This window comes from Pygoscelis adeliae, unplaced genomic scaffold (assembly GCF_000699105.1).
Source record: "Pygoscelis adeliae isolate BGI_AS28 unplaced genomic scaffold, ASM69910v1 Scaffold160, whole genome shotgun sequence".
NCBI classification, from domain to species: Eukaryota; Metazoa; Chordata; class Aves; order Sphenisciformes; family Spheniscidae; genus Pygoscelis; species Pygoscelis adeliae.
The window spans coordinates 4,405,788-4,422,551 of record NW_008824035.1 but is presented as its reverse complement, the minus strand read 5'-3'; the positions used below and the strand labels follow the sequence as shown (position 1 = coordinate 4,422,551).

The window sequence follows — 16,764 nt, the reverse complement described above, 5'->3', positions numbered from 1 at the left end:
ATTTTGGTCATTTTAGTCACTGAAATCCAGTGAAATCCCTTCAGATTCAGAGCAATGATAGCCTATTTCTCTCTGCTGTTGCCAGGGGCATTTATTTCCATCAGGGCAAGACAAGGGCAAGCTCTGCCTCGTGTGTGTGCATCTTTTGCTGCAGCATGGGCAAAAATGGCCCCACAAGCTGCAGACGGAGACCAGATTCATCTCTCCTATGTTCAGCTACCTAAAGTCCAGGTCCAGTCAGCAAGAGTGATTTAAACTACCTCTGTCAGTGCAGAAGAACAATTAATCCCATCCCAAGCTGGGTGTGAGGAATCTGCTTTCACTGAGAGCAGAGGAGGTTTAGTTAGCTAAAGCTAGATATGATTCAAGCTTTTTAGGTCTGTGCATAAATCTGTATCAGGATCTGTGTCTATGAGGACTGATTCTTCTCTCACCCCAGGATAAATTAGGAGTGATTACCCTTAAAATGATGAGTTACACATGTGTAAAACCAGTTCAAGTCAAAGGAGAATCCAATTCATCTGCTGTGTTTATAATTAATTACTCTGATTAAGGGCTGGCAGCTAAGATCAAACTTCATTGCTCTTGTTTCATCAGACAGCAGAGGTGCTTGACTCTGCTATCATGGCTATAAAAAAAATACTGTTTAAAAGTCCCCAGTAGTTTCTGCAGCAATTTAACCTTTGAAGGGTATGTCCTGCAGTTGCTCAAGACTGTATAAACATCACAGAAAAGTTTTCTTGTCTTTCACAATGTAACCACCCATGAAATAAGGATTTGGTTTGAAGGTGGCATATGAAAGAGCATGAAGATGGGTGGTGACACAGAAAAATCGACTAAGCCAGCTAGCATGTAATGGACGTTAATTCTAGCTGCCCCTTGATTGCAAAACAAGCACAGAGCATCCGGTTCACCATTTCTTAACGATCTCTATACTGCAACTGCTATTTCATTTCTAAGAAACAGCCTTTTCTTAGAGGATGTTTGAAAAGCCTTATGCTTTTTATAACCATTCTGAGAAACAAACCACCTGCCACCTTTTCAAAGGGAACAGTTGCATTTGCCAGCTGACGTTACAGCTAAGCAGGTTCCCCACACCTTCCCCCAGCTACCTGCAGTGTATTAATGCCTGCTGAATTTCACTAGAATTGCAGTTTCTCTTCCTATTCTCAGCAGATGCATTTGAGACACCATGACATATGGTTCAAGCAGACCAGAAGTCTCGAAGGCTCAAGTCAACACTGGGCATTCCCAAATTTGGGGCTGTTGGCATGCAGTCAGTACCTATTTGTCTCTCTGTCTATCTAGGCCAGACTCCTCCAATATAATATAATCTGTCTAATCAAGGCTGGCTTCTATTCTTGGCTGGGCTGCAAACTTCCTGTGTGACCTTGGGCCAGCCACTGCTCCCCTCTGCCTTCCCACCTCTCAGGGTCTCGTGAGGATCCCATCATTACTGTTTGCCAGGTGCAGTCATGAGCCCCATGGAAATGCCTATAAATAACAGCTCCAAATTAAACATTGGGGAAGTTCAGGTTAGAGCCTTGCAACTATCTCTGGCCCTGGCAAGCACTGGAAACTGGGCTTAGCTGCGTGCGAGCCCTCACCTACTCCAAATCATAGCTCTGGGAAGAGACTGAGAAAGCTGCCAGCTAGGTCAGAGCTTGGTCTGGGGAGCCAGCCCTCCTTGGGCTTTGAAGCAAGGCTTGCACAAGTATCAGGAGGACTTACATTACGACTATGAACATACATGTTGATTTATTGTTTGTGTTTCTCTCCATCCTAAGCTAATGTCCCTGTAATGTCCTTGAAGCATGTTTCAGTAGGGAAGGACTCAGCATCTCTTAGGATTTGGGGCTGAGGGGCGATAGGTTTGTTGATTATGCGTGGAGCAGTATGAGTCCCAAAACTGTGCTTTGTGCTGAGTTGTGTGCCTCAGGAGAGGAGGACCCAGAGGAATGGCACAGGCCCTCTGGTGCTGCTCCCCAGGTGGGTGGCAGCATTTCTGGAGTTCACCAGTGCCTGGGTGGGCACCTGGGAGGTCTGTGCTGGCCTCGGGGGAGGATGGAGCACAGCTCAATGGCCAGGGAGCAGATTAACTATTTCACAACAGAAAAGGACTGAAAAGGTGGAGGTCTTCTCATAATCACTGCAGTTGGGGCTTGTTTGCCTTCATTGTGCCTTGCAGCCTTATTTGGAGAGCTAGCAGCAAAGTGACTTAGGGAAAATAGAGAGAAAGGAAAGACTGGGAAGCAGAGAGGGTTGACTGGAGGAAAAAGCAAGCAAGCATGGGTAATACAGGCATTAGAAGTGCTTTATAATTAGTTTATAAAAGCTCTCTTAACATCAGCAAAGCACTTTCTACTAAAAATCTTCAATAAAAACGCAGCAATATTTGTAAGCATTGTACGTTTTCCATTTAATTCTGTTAAACAGCTCCAAGAAGATCATCTAAGCAATGCATTTTCCTTCTTTCTCAACCCCCCATTGTCTGGGCAGTTAAAAGCACTTCAGCTTTGCCTCCCTGCCTTAAAACTCCGTGGTGGAAACCTCTGTTTGAGGCGGTTTCAAACGAACTGGCTGGCCTTCCCACTCAAGCAACAGCTGAAAATACTCTGTTGCTGGAGGAGCAGCCAACTGCAGTCACTCTCCCTGCAAGAAGACTTGGTTAATCCATTGGCTATACTTGTGGGTTATGGATGCTGCACCCTGCCCTTACATATTTATGGTTGGCTCATTGGAGAAGTGCCTAGATGGGGAGAAGTGGCCATGAAATGTGCTTGGAGATGGCGGCTTGCCCAGTGGAGGTAATGCCAGAGAGGTCAGCCCACAAGGATGTTGGTGCACGTTGACTGAAACAATGGATTTGGTTATATGAGTGAAATGCAAATTGCTGGGCACTGGTCAAGACAGTTTGGATGCCATCACTGCATAAATACGTCCCACCCAGCTGTGCCGTAGTCTGTAATTATCTGGAAATTAAATGGTTAGAGTAGGAAGCATCCCCAGGGTTGGGTTTTCTTCCTTTCCATTTTTCTTCTTGTTTTTCACACGGGAAGAACAAAGTCTGGAAACCATGCTTAACCTTAACAGAAGCAAAGGTCTGGCCAAACTAGATTTTAACATGGCCAGTGACCCAATGTGAGGAGAATGGGGTTTATCAGCTTGTTTGATTGTGGGCCAAGGCATGGACACGACTGAAGCACCTGATGCCAAAAGAGTCTGGGGTGGGGATTAGCCGGTGTTCTTGCTGAAGTTTGCAAGTTTCATGTTTTGGACCAGACGTCTTTGGTGTTTCACTTTGAAAGCCTAAATCTTAATTGCTGTGTTGGAGAGGAAGTAGGTGCTCCTGCTCATCTGGGCAGGAGTTATTTCCTGAGTGTAATACTCTCCCAATTCACATTCTGTTTATATGACCTGAAGAGAATTTTGCCTCATGAGGAGCAGAGGGCTTGGGCCAAGATTTTTTTAACTAGGGAAGAAAACTTATGCATTTATATTCATTTTACATTTGGCAAAAATGATTCCCTGACCTTCTCTTAGGGGCTTTTTTAGTTGTTTGTAACATTTGATTTATTACGGATTAGCTCCAGTAGGAGAAAGCTCAGTTAGATGCTTGGATGAAGCCAAACAGGGTTTAATTCAGAGAGGCAAATATTTCCTAATGGTTTACTTACTAGATTAATTCTTTTAATTTTCCATTTGCAGATTGCCCATGAGCAGATTGCAGTATTCCCAAATTGTATGTATTATTGGAAGCTATTTACCCATTCAATAAGCAAATATTTCTTGGTCCAGAATTTGCTTCTGAAATTGCCAGGGCTCCTACAGCACTGGGTGGTTTGAGGAACCATGTGGACAGCGCTAGGATGTTTGGTGTGTTGGCTACAGCCGAAGCTGTGATCATTACAGTCAAGTAGTTGAAGCCATGTACTGTGTTGGTGAGTTATAACCCCACGAGGACACAAACAGATGTGATTCCCTGGGATGCAGCTAACCTCTGCCTCTGCCATGCAAATGGCAGCTTTTACAGTCTGCTCCGTTAACTGTGTTTGGCAACATTCATGTTTTCGCCAAATTAATTTTTTGACACATATTCACAATTTCACTAGTAGCCGGTAGTCCTGCGGCACAGATGTGTACTTCAGATGTGGAAGGGCTGCAAGCACACTGAGAGCGAGTAGTTATTTAGAGAACAAAATGTCCCTGCTGTTTGCTCAGCGCCACTTTAAACAAATAGACAAACAAAGAGGAAAAAAATTCTACTTAAAAGAAGCACTAACACTGCCCTCTATGTTCCTCCTCCCTGAGGAGACTGTGGGATCAAGCCACACATGATGGACATTAGCGGGGTCACGCAGGGTGCTGCTGGACGGTGTCAGGGTAATAAGGGGTCACGAGGTGATAGGGAGCCACACAGAACTGAGGAGAGAGCAGGGGGAACAGAACTTCATTTACATCGTTGTGTGTCCACCCACCAGCTAAGCCAAATGCTCTTCCTGTGCAAGTGCCTCTTCTCAAGACCGCTTGGATTTCACCTTGGCCAAGCCGATTGAGTCTGTAACGAAGTTAAAAGCTGCGTGATTGCAGCTAGCTAAGTGCTTGGTCCAGCGTAGACAGGATTTTATCTGCAGGCATTTTGCTTCTGGCTCTCAGCCTGATTTAGTCCAAGAAAGGAGTGAAACTGAAGCCGCTTGGGCCATTTTTCTTTGTGGAGGAGCACACTGAGTCCCCTGTAAGTTTGTTTTGAGGTTGTTGCCTGCCGATGTGTGCTTTGCAGAACAGGAATGAGTCACATGAGGATCATTCTGTATCCGGCAAGCTACTTCTGCTTTCAACTCCCCATTCCCAAACAGGAGATCTTGTGACAAAGAAGAAAGGCAGATTCCTGGCAGCCTGGAAATGCTTTTTCTCTCCCTGGCCCCGTGAGAAGAGCTGTAGCATGTTGTTCAAACAGGTTGATACAAAGCGAATAAACAGTCGAAGAGATGGGCAGTTTCTGTAAATAGCAGCATGCTGGCCAGAGAGGAGAAGAGGGGCAGGAGAGCACGGGTGTTAGAAGGCAGCTGAAGAACAAGATGTTCACGTAAAAGCTGTTTGTTTCTTCACAGCACACAGAGCCTGATACTACCTTGCCATTAGTCATGGCCTAGAAAATATGAAGAAATCCGTGGGAGTTTCACCTTCCAGCCAGACTTTGCAACAAGCTTTTGTCCCTGTACCAGGAGGCAGTTCTTCCAAACCTACAGATTCCTCCCCCAGATGGTTCAGATGCCCAGGAGCCATGCCGGTGGGCAGGGGGGGCATTGCCAGCTGGGGTTTAGCAAAGGCAGATTGTGGTTACAGGGTGTACAAGGGTCAGGCAATAGTGAATGTGGTCACCCAGCTCTTATGCAGCACTTCTCATCCACAGAAATCTTTGATAGCACTTAATAGAAGAGGATCAGTGTTACTGTCCAAGTGCTAAGTAAGTCTACCAGCCACACTTGTTAAAGGACCAATGTGGTGTCAGTGCACAAAATAGCTACCCGCTCACATGGATTGAATATTGACTATTTGTTTAATGCTTGGTGTGTGCTTGGCCAGATCCCACCTGGATAGTGGAATAAACTGAGCAATGGCACTTAGGGAGAGAGGTAAAGGAAGGAGAGCAGCCCCAGGAGAGTTGTATCTGAGCTTCTCCCCATGCTGAAGGAGTCTTGTGGAAATGGAGGCAAATTGCATCCTAAATTTTGCATGTTGGCTCTGAAGTTGAAGTGGATGTGGCTGTAATAAATTAATGATGTGAGGAGCAACAGAGAAAGGGACTTAAATGTAGCCAGACAAAAGGGAAAAACATATTGGGGGCTGTGTGGTGTGAGTGACAGAGTCCCAGGTACCTGTCTGGAAGATGTTCTGTGAAATATGCAGATGTAAAGAATTGTTTTGTGTTTGTTCCTGGCATCCTGAAGCATCTCCCTGACAGATGGTTTTACGGCCATTCCACCTGCCTCCACAGGTATGACTACATCGAGATCCGAGATGGGGACAGTGAAGCGGCAGAGCTGCTGGGCAAGCACTGTGGGAACATAGCACCTCCTACCATCATCTCTTCTGGCCCCTCTCTCTATATCAAGTTCACCTCGGACTACGCACGGCAAGGTGCTGGCTTCTCCCTGCGCTACGAGATCTACAAGACAGGTGAGTGTCTGAGTCAGTGCCTGTCTCCCAGGCTGTTTGCCATGATGATCTTCACAAGGAGATGTCTTCGGCCACCTTTTCAATATGATTTTTAGCATGTTCTCCAGAGATAAAGGGTGCTTTTTTTTTTTTTTTTAATTTAAGCAAGTCTGTTGCATCGCATTTCCAAGAAGGTAAAGATGTTAGTGGTGCATGATAGTGCATTTTTGGATCACAGTGTGGCACCAAAAGCAGGGTTCCTCCTTAAATGCTCTCTTGTATTCGAGGACTAGAAACATTTATGTTTTCTCCTTGGCATGTGTGGAGCTTGTTAGGGCTAAGCGGGTATTGTCCCTCGGTTAGGAGCACATGGAGCTCCCCCTCCTGTGGAGTTGTGATTCAGGGCTGACCAATGGTGCTGTGTTTTCTCTCCCTGGAAGTGGGGTTTGTAACTGGGGAGCTCTGGTTTTCAAGGGACTGAAAACAGGCACATATAAGAGGAACTATTCATAATTCTGTTTAATACCAAACTATTATTGAGGAAAGGAAAAGCGGCTCAAAGGCCTTTTAATAGTGTTTCTGTTTAAATATTTGCCAGAATTGTGTGTCTGGGAAGAAGGAGGCTTGAGAAAATAAAACCTGCTCTGTGTGTGCACGTGAGAGAGGAGTGCCTGCATGCCAAGGGAACAAGAGTATGTTTTGCACAGGGATGCGGGTGCCCGCCCTGTGCCCACATCCCTTTGGTGGTGCGTTGGAAGAAAACACATGCAGCTTTCATGTCATCGCATCTGGCACGAAAAAAAAGTGGCCGTGCCTGGTGAAGAACCAGAAAGGAGCACAACAGGGTCACTTAACCAACCTCTTCAAAGGGAAGGCAGGGAGCACAGTTACCAGTGCCCAGGGGCCCTGGCCCAGCTGTGCGGCAGGCAGAGGTGCGCAGGCAGCCCGCAACCCAGTCACAGGTAGATGTGAATGTGGAGACTCTGCTGCAAGAGGATGGGAATGGGACTCCCCAAATTCATTGTGAAATGGTGAGGACAGGAGGTGTCTGGAGATTCAGGTGGATGAGGAAAGTGCTGTTGCTGTGGTTGCCTGTGTTGTATAACCAACCAGCCCTTGAGCTGTTATGGTGCTCATAACAGCTTACCACTGCTGTTTGTTAATGGTTAGGATGCAGATTAGTCCTGAAAGAGTTTAGTGGTTCACCCGGCTATTGGGGTTTGCTGAGACCAGCTGCCAGCATGGAGGATAGCAAAGAATGCTTGAGTTCAGGTGGGAAGACTGCTGACCCACCTCATCCTCCCTTGCCTCTTCCTCCCTGTACACACCCCCTCTGAGCCCAGCGGACTGCACTGGGTTGTGCTTGTCCTCACATCAGGTCCATGCCCTGAGCTGGGCATGGGGCAATGTGGTCCAGCTGGCTGAAGTGGCCGGGCCAGGCTGAGTGTGGCTGGTGGGTAGCGACAAAGGCAGGAGCCCTGTCTGCCTAGCTGGGAGCCAGCAAGGGCCAAATTAATGGGAAAAGGAGATTTTGTCTGAGATTTTTGTAGGGAATGAGAGGAAGCAAGGGCTGCTCTGGGAGAGAGCAGATGTTGGATGGAACCGAGTTTGTGTCTCTCTATGTAGGTCCATGCAGAGCTGCCCTCAGGTCTGAAGTGGTGTTTGGGCTCCTTTAGCCACACACCCACCCCCCCCACCGCCACCCCCAGGCAGCCATCCTCTCCAGATACAGCCACACTTTCGTCAAGCCACAGCCCACAAAATCCAGCCCAGCAAGGCAGGTTTTGGCACAGGAGCAGGGATAAGCCTGTGATCCAGGAGCACCCCCAGCCCACCCACCTGCAGGGCTCCCACGGAGGGCGGTGGGCAGCGCTGGCTGCAGGGCCACCACAGTACAAGCAAACCCTGCCTTTTGTTTGCAGGCAGACAGGCATGAGCGAAGTTTCCTTCTGAGCTGTCAGCGTAGCCAGCAAGGGTATCACCAGCTTTAAAGGTCATCGGATTGTCATTGTCCACATCAGTAAAGGCAGTGTGGCTGCAGCTTCTTTCTTTCATAAAGGTGACCTAAAAAACCAACTCTTTTCAACTGAGCATTTATTTCCACACCTTGTGCTAAATTTCCCTTATCACAGTGTGAGAGAGGAGCAATCTGCATACAAACAACTGCATACCAGTCTTTGAATCCCCTGATGGGTATCAGTCAGCGGTCTGTGGGCTGACAAAAGAGCCGCCTGCCCTGGCTGGTCCAGCCTCCCTGCTGCTCACTTTGCGAGTCAGTTTGGCAGAGCTGGCCTGAGCTCTCCATTGCTGGGCAACAAAGTCTCCTCTCAGGCTGGTCCGTGCTGCCGAAGCCAGCATGACTCCCGTTGATTATCTGCAGCTTCCTTATAAAAAAACCTGATCATTGCATCTGCTGGTATCAGCCAAACTGTAGACAAAGATGCCAAGTGCTATAAGAACCCCACATGAGGAAACTGTTGTTGTCTAATGCAGTGACATAGTTATGTCTCTCTCCTGTCTCTAGAGGACAGTCCCTGACTCTGGGTTTAGTCTTTGATTTTCTCCCTAGCTTGGAGCTTGTGTTATTTTCCCTATTTATCTATTTGTCTTTCAAGCTGTTTGGAATGAAGTACACTCTTATCCCTGTTCGCAGCGTTATGCTGTGATTTGTGTTTGGCCTTATTTTTTGCCTCTGTGTTTTACCCCACAGGTTCACACCAGAAAAGCTGGCTGCTTCATTAGGTAGTCAATTAAGAGCCTCTCCTGAGTAGCTCTCCAGCTAGGCGCTGCATAATGCGGTGCTGGGATCCTGCTATTACTGCGGGCTGCTGGCCTGACTCCTGTAGGTTAATGCTGAATTGAATAACAAGTCCCACATTAGTCCCAGGAAGGCTCATGCTGCCTGGAAGAGCTGGAGCAGAAGGGTTTGTAGGGAAGAAGGAGGGTGTCCCAGTAAAACCGAAGCAGAAACCTTTGTGAATGCTAACGCTGGATTGCAGCAGTGGCCGGCAGCCTCTCTAACATCCCCTTTCGCCTCTGATAGCTTCAGGCTGCAGATTTCTGTTGCCTATTGTCCTGTCTCCACAGTGCAGTGGTTTCAAAGTCGCCGTGGTATGAATACGACACAAATTCCCTTTTCCCCGGCCACCCCGAGGCACCTTGGCTGTGTGAGAGGGGGCAGGGAGCTGGCCTGGCTGCAGCCGGGGCCAGTGCTGAGGTCAGCAATAAATAAGAGGCAACATTGTCTGCCCTCATTGCCACGCAAAGGTCTTCCTTAAGGATAGAAATAACTTGCATTTCTGGTGCGGACAGCTCAGTCTGTAAGAAAGAGGGCTCTGTTCCTCCTCTCAGCAGAGATGCCCCCCATTACCCCCACTCTTGCCACGGCCATGGAGCGGGGCCGTATGCTGTAGCTGCCCCTCATCCTTTGCGTGGGACTCAGGGGTCTGCAGGCTAACTGCGTGCTTCCTGAGGGTTTCTGAGGGTTTCCAGCTAACAGTGGAGACATTGGCACCCTCCCCCGGGCCCTTTCACTATGTAAATATTTGTGCTTCCTGATTTTCTCAAGAGGAAACTGAGGCACAGATGTCCGTGCCGGAGGGGGAGAGGTTGCAGGAGACCAGCCCCTGGGGACAGCTTTTTCCAAAGAGATGCCATCGCCGTTACTCGTTACTCCTCTCTGCCCCTTCCCAGGCAGCCCCCTCCCTGAACGGGGGCTCCTCCGTCAGACCTGGAGCTGCTGTGGCCCTTTGCCAGCACAGCTGGCGGGTGGCAGCCACGGCAGCGAGGACCACATACGACAGCCCCCTGCGCACTGGCCAGCCCCTCCACGGGCTTTGAGGCAGCAGACACAGGTCTTCCAGCAGGTTGCTGTTTGGGGAGCCCGGCAGACAGTGTGCAGGGCTGGCAGGGGAAGCCCAGCCCAGCTCGGCATGGCCTCCCTTCCCCACCAGGGCCACCACCACTGGCATGCGGGACACGGCAGGGTGCTGACCTGCCAAATCATAGCTGTGGCTTTGGGTGGCTTTGGATGGGATCACTCTCCTAGTCCTGTTTTTGGAGTAATTGGCAGGGGGATCAGCAGTGGCACATGGGTAACGTTTGCAGAGCTGTCTGAGGGATTTAGACACATGCTGTCCACTCCAGTGAACGCACAGACCTTGTCTCTCCACCTGTGGAAAGCTTTGAAAGTCACCCTCGGTCCTTGCAGGAATTCACACAGCTCTTGGGTTACAGGACACTTCCAGAAGTGAATATGCAACCCCTCTAAGCTCAAAATGGGGTTTCCACAGTGTGTCAAGCTGTTGGCATTAAGCTGCGTTGTTGCTAAGGCTGCAGGGTTTTTCCTGCCACTACAGGCTCTGAGGACTGCTCCAGAAACTTCACTGCTTCCAACGGCACTATTGAGTCTCCAGGTTTCCCTGACAAGTATCCACACAACCTGGACTGTGTCTTCACCATCATAGCCAAGCCAAAGACAGAAATCCTCCTCCACTTCCTGCTCTTCGACCTTGAGCACGACCCGCTGCAGGCGGGGGAAGGAGACTGCAAATATGACTGGCTGGACATCTGGGACGGCATCCCTCAGGGTAAGCCATGGGGTACTGTGCTGCTGTCCTCAGCCTCTCTTGGTGTCTCACAAAGCTCCAAAACTGTGCAGTCTGTGTCTGAACACCAAAGGTGCCTAACGTCAGACGTGGCTGCAGCATGCAGCCTGCCATCAGGGCGCTCTGTGGCTGGCTGTGGGGATGATGCACTTACAGCAGGCTGCATGCATTAAATCCCAAACTACTGCTCTGTTGTAACCACTGATCTGAAAAGCCCCATAGGACACTCCAAGATACCACCGGTCCTCCCTCAGGGAAGGGCAGTGGCTTCATGCAGTGCTGGGAGGACCTCCCTACCATGTACCAACACTGAGAAACAGAGCACATTGGAGCATTTCCCAGCAATTGCAGAGCAACGCCTGCTGCAGTGGATATTTCTGCACGGCGCACTGCTTGGCACTGGGCCCACGGATGTAAAAAATAGCCCATCCTCAAAGCCTTTCTTTTACCCTGATCAGTCCCGCTAAGGCATCCCTGTTGAGTGATGCCAATCTGCTGGTGACCCAGGAGGCCGGTGGAAAAGCAGGCGTTACCTTTGCTGCTCTTTCTTTTGCAGTCGGCCCCTTGATAGGCAGGTACTGTGGCACTAAGATGCCATCGGACATCCGCTCAACCACCGGCGTCCTCTCACTCACCTTCCACACGGACCTAGCAGTGGCTAAAGACGGTTTCTCTGCTCAGTACTACTTGATCCAGCAGGAAGTCCCAGAAAGTAAGTTGGAAACGTGTGTGTATGACTTTAGGCGGTCATGTCACGTGTTTTTCCCAAGTATTGGCACATGCGAGAGTGAGGCAGGCAGGAGTGTGTCCAGGGGCTGGTCCCCCACTGGCAATGCAGACAGCAGTTACACTAGGTGTGTTCTCTGTTTCTCATACAAGTGAGATTTCAGTAAGAATCACACTTTCTAACCTTTCTTTGACTTTTTACTTGCTTGTGAAGCCTTCTCAATACCTTTTGGGATAGAATCCTTCATGTATGTGCTCAGCCCAAAGGATTTAAGGGACGGCTTCAGCCCGGCGGGTGCAGCAGATTCATTAAAGCATGGGGGAAAATACTCTCTCCCTCTCTCTGGTTTTCCAAAAATTCATAGGCCCGAACTACAAATTGGAATTTCTTGGCTGTCTAATTAAAAAATGCCTAAAGCTCTAAGAATTTCAAACCAAAATTTGTTTTAGATCCTTTATTAAGGGAGGTAAATTGATGTGGAGTGAGGAAGTAAGTTGTGTGTTTTGAGAATGAAGAGCATTTTGATTCTTTGTGATAATGCTTGCAGGCGAGGAAAGATTCAGTTTGTTTTCCCATGGTATTTTTACATCAGAGCTACAGTTCTCGACCTCTGTTAGCAGTGAACCTGTGATACAACAGAATAAGCCTTCAGGACACCCCTCAGTCCCAGAGAAAGAGGGGGCGTCCCTGACCCGACACTGAAAGCCCATGACGGAGAGCAGGGTAGAGTAGGAGTTGTGCAGCACTAGGGCAGCTGGGTTACAGGCTCTTGCTCTGTGATTGAGTTAGGGATGTTCTGCTGAGGCTGTGAGAGTTATAGACAAGCATGAGCTCTTCACCATTACCTATATCCACACTCAGTTGACCTGTTCTTTAATCCCCTTTCTATTCAGTTCTTTAAAAGGATTAAGGAATAAAATGTTAATGATGTACAAGCTTGAGAAATCAAGCACAAGAGCTGTTAAAGGGCTGGGCCTGTTTTGATTTATGCTGGTGTAAAATTGAAACTTTAATAATGCCACTGAGATCTTAACTTGGCCCATCATTTTCACCCAGGATTGACTTGGCCACATTAAAAACACAGGCAGTTTGATGGAGCCCTATTGGTTTACAGCAGCGGCACACTTGGGCCCATGCAGTATTTCCTATCAATGTTTTCTTTGCTATTGTTTTTTCAGGACAGCTGCCATAAAATATATGACATGTGCAATAAGATTGAGCTAATTGTGACTTTTAAAGCTTTAGAAGTGAGGAAACCCAAATGAAAGCATACCAGAGTCTTTCATATTCTTGGCTGGTTAATTCCTATGGGCCTGATATCACATATAGCACATGCACATATACACAGACACATACACACATGCATCTATACTCTCACACGCACACAAAACCTTTAGACCTGCCCATTCGAGGCCTGGACGTTCCTGCCGGTAGCACAGCAGTAAGCACCCTCCCGTTGTGCCTGCCCATACTCCTTGCCTTGTCAGTGCTTAGATTTCACCTCCAGCCTTCAAGAGGATGGGGAACTTTGTGGCAAGGGGACCTGGGACATCCTTGTGGAGATGGAGGGAGGGAAGGGAAAGAATTGTGTCGAAACTGTGCAAAGGTGAAGGAATTAGAGAAAGGGAGAAAGATCTGGACTGTATTAGTTTTCAGAGGGCCATGCAAACATAAAGCTGCCCCATCTTTAATTTTACAGTACCATCTGTGACCACACGCAACCTGCAGGATGGTGTAGATCTGTTCATCTTTCCAGGCAGGCGGCTTTGCTTGGGGTTAGCTGGGGAGGATAGTTCAGGGCTGCCTTCCATGTGGGAGTGAAGTACAGAGACTGTAAGCTGATCTGCATGTGTGCGTGTGTGTGTCCGCTCCAGACTTCCAGTGCAACGTGCCGCTGGGGATGGAGTCTGGCAGGATCTCCAACATGCAGATCAGTGCCTCCTCCACCTACTCAGATGGGCGATGGACCCCTCAACAGAGCCGGCTCAACAGTGATGACAATGGCTGGACTCCCAATGTAGACAGCAACAAAGAGTACCTCCAGGTACGCACGCTTTCCAGCCCCCTTGCCTCTTCCCGCACCAAATGGAGTGTCACGCTGTTAAACTGACCCGTGACCATAAGGCTTGTTGAATTTTTTATTGCCTCTGTGGCTCATGGGGAGTGAGCAGCAGGGGAGCTGCAGTGCCTCCGTGAAATGCGACAGGCTGGCTCTCCCATTAGCATGCCTGCATGAGGGCTGACTCACCCTGCTGTCCCTCTCCCACTCCCTCCTTCCTGCCCAAAACCTGACTCCACCACTGGCCTGAGGACCAAAGTCTCCAGGAGGCACGTGGAAAAACAACTAGAATAATATTTATCTCATCAGTGATGCAGGGAGTGTGAGCAGGCTAACATCAGGTAGGAGGCTGACAGAGCAAAAGGCTTTCCCTGGGAGCTGATTACATCCACAGTCTCTGTCCGCACAGGGCTTCTGGCTGTGTCACTTCGCTGTGAGACACTGCTTGCTAAAGGGCAGTAGGAACGGGAGGTGGTGAATGTCATTGTCTCTAGCAGACGTCTCATTCTTCATTCACGGCAGTGCTACCAAGCCAGCTCTGCTGACCTTTCTCAACCCACATTATAAAAAAAAAAAAAGGAGCAAGGGAAAACCAGGAACTGCAGCACTTGCTAATTGGACATCATGCTTTTATTTTACATGGAAAAAGTCAGCCTCTGTCCTGCTTTAATGGGCATGAGCTTCTGTGCAGATCCTGTTGCTCGGTCTGAGGCAGGAAGAAGGCTTTGTGATGGTCCTATATGGACAGACATCAGGATCCTTAGTTGCTCTTGTCCCGTGGTCATATCTGCAAGCATCCTACTCAAGTCAGCCCAGGGGGTTTGTGCCTGTTGAAATGTGTGCCCACAGATGGAGTGAGACAGACTGAATTCACACCTTTTCATGTTTCAGAGACGGAGTAACTAACTAGCCAACCTGGCCTCTCAGATGGTCACTGTTCTCTCTCTTGTCCCTTTTTCCCCTGGAAAGGTGGACCTCCACTTCCTGACTGTGCTCACAGCCATTGCCACACAGGGTGCCATCTCCAGAGAAACCCAGAATGGCTACTATGTCCGTACCTACAAGCTGGAGGTCAGCACCAATGGGGAGGACTGGATGATGTACCGACATGGGAAAAACCACAAGGTAAAGGCCTTTTTGTCTCTTTTGCGTGTGCCTTGGTGAGTCTTGCAGCTGACAGGAGGGAATAGAACAGAGAGATTTTACAGGCCCGGAGAGTTCAATCTGTGAGGGACCCTTTTTCTGATGAGGGCTAAAAGACTGATGATGCTCTGAGCAGAAATAGTCCTTTCTCCTCTGCACAGCAATGAGGAAACACTATTCCTTGGAAAACCTGGCTGCTGTTGCATCTTTCGTGGTGGCAAGAGTATGTTATTTGACTGCAAATGAAGGAGAAAATGCTTTTACAGCCTGTGTTTTGCCATACAAGATTCATTGAGCTTTTATGGCCATAGCCCCATCTGCATGCTGGGTTAACAATCACAAAACCACATGAAACTGTAGTTCAGGAGTTATTGAGGCCTGGAAATGAAAGGGCACAAATCCTAAGAGGGTATCGCACCATCCCAGAGGACAAAATGAACAATAAATAATGAGGAGCAATTCAGGCTGCCAGAGCTGTGGGATCTGCGCTAGCAGGCGCGGTCGGCAAGGATGCATTGAGCCCTGGGAGCTGCTGCACGCTCTCTACATGTTTCTGGGAGGCACACAGAGATGGAAGCGAGGGGGAGGGAGGGTAAATATGGGTGTTCAGCCCTTCCAAGCCTTGCAGGTGCTGCTGCGTGGCCAGGTGAGGCAAGCTCTAGGTGGTCCGCATGGGAGCTTTGGCATACAGGGAGGGGGGTTAAGGCAGCCATGGTGTCGGGCTGGTCCTGCTCTGTCACTTGCCTTGGTCATGTGGGTGTCCCCTGGTTAAGGGCACATCAGGAAAGCCCTTCCCTGCTCTTCTGTGGTGCCCACCAGCACTGCTGCTGCGGCTCAGGTCCTCCCTGTTGATGTGCCATAATCTGTCTGCGTGAACTTGGTGGCTGGGGTCCCACACACCTCCCCCAGCACGTACGTCCAGGCGATTTCTGCTTGCTCAGCGCTTCTGTTAAATTAGCTGTCCCCTCCCTTGCTGGCACAGGCGCTGCTGGCATGAAATGCAGTAGCCTGCCTTGTTCAGGATTCATCCAGACATTTCCTTCCCTTCCGGGCCATGTGATTTCCCCTTCCCCACAAGTGTGTCTCATGGTTCAAATTCACTCTGCTTTCCAGAATGAGTCCTCTCTGTGCAGAGGCCCCTAGCAGGGTCTCATACCTCCAATATTTGGAGTATTTAAGCTCCCCGCATGCCAGTGAGGGGAGTGGTGTTAGTCCTATTTTAGAGGTAGGGAAATGGAGGCACAGGGCAGCCCAGCACCCCATAGGAGAGTCAGCAGCTGGGCTCCCCCAGACCTCGGGTGGGCTGGCTCCGGGGCCGGAGCTCATGGCAGAGCTCACGTATAACCCCAACGCGGTGGCCGTGCGCTGGTGTGGAGGCTCTGTGCTCTCCCAGGACCCACTGGCCGCAGCAGACCTTTCTGTGAACCGGGGCTGTCTCTCCTCACACCGGGCACCCCGTGGAAATGGGTGAGTTTGAGGTCTCAGTGGGACCATTTCTGCAAGTTGAGGCAGATGGGAGATTGGCAACATGCCGGGCAGAGAGATGGGCTAAATACACAGTTCAGTGTTTCAAATAACCACTGGCAATAAATTTACCTTTCAGAGTCTAACTGGGGCGGGAATCTGGCCTGGAGGGTAGTTTTAGTCACAGGGGAGAGTAGATGTCCCATCCTTGCAGTCCTGGGCGTTGGACTGGATCCTCAGCCAGGGTGGAGCAGGACAGCATGGCTGGTTTTAGTGCTGCTGGGCCAATTTACATCACTCCAGCAAGACCCTAAATCCTGGCTGGCGTCAACCCAAAGCAGTCCCATAGCCACATGAATTGCCACCATTTCAGGATTTGGCCCTTGAGTCCTATCAGCTTTTTTCTGCTCTGTTTTCTCTCTTCATAAAAAAGAGGAAAAATCAAACCTCTCCTTTTTTACTCCTTTATTCCAGTCTCACTTCGTTCCCATGTTCTGGCCTCAATTTAGCAGACACCTCCCAAGGCTGGAGGATAAGTAATTGCTTTTTGGTGGCTCGCCTACCCCTTGCATCCGTGTGACTGCTTTCCCTCCCCACTGAACCAA

At 49.2% G+C, this 16,764-nt stretch overlaps 1 protein-coding gene across 1 annotated transcript in view; it reads left to right on the top strand.

Annotated features, from left to right (window-relative positions):
• NRP2 (neuropilin 2) overlaps positions 1–16,764 on the top strand; it is a 115,804-nt gene that overhangs the window by 49,168 nt on the left and 49,872 nt on the right. Inside the window, exons 3-7 of the mRNA XM_009333035.1 lie at positions 5,999–6,180; positions 10,518–10,748; positions 11,323–11,478; positions 13,368–13,537; positions 14,522–14,677. Of these exons, the coding sequence (XP_009331310.1) occupies positions 5,999–6,180; positions 10,518–10,748; positions 11,323–11,478; positions 13,368–13,537; positions 14,522–14,677 (895 nt within the window). The remainder of the gene's footprint in view (positions 1–5,998; positions 6,181–10,517; positions 10,749–11,322; positions 11,479–13,367; positions 13,538–14,521; positions 14,678–16,764) is intronic.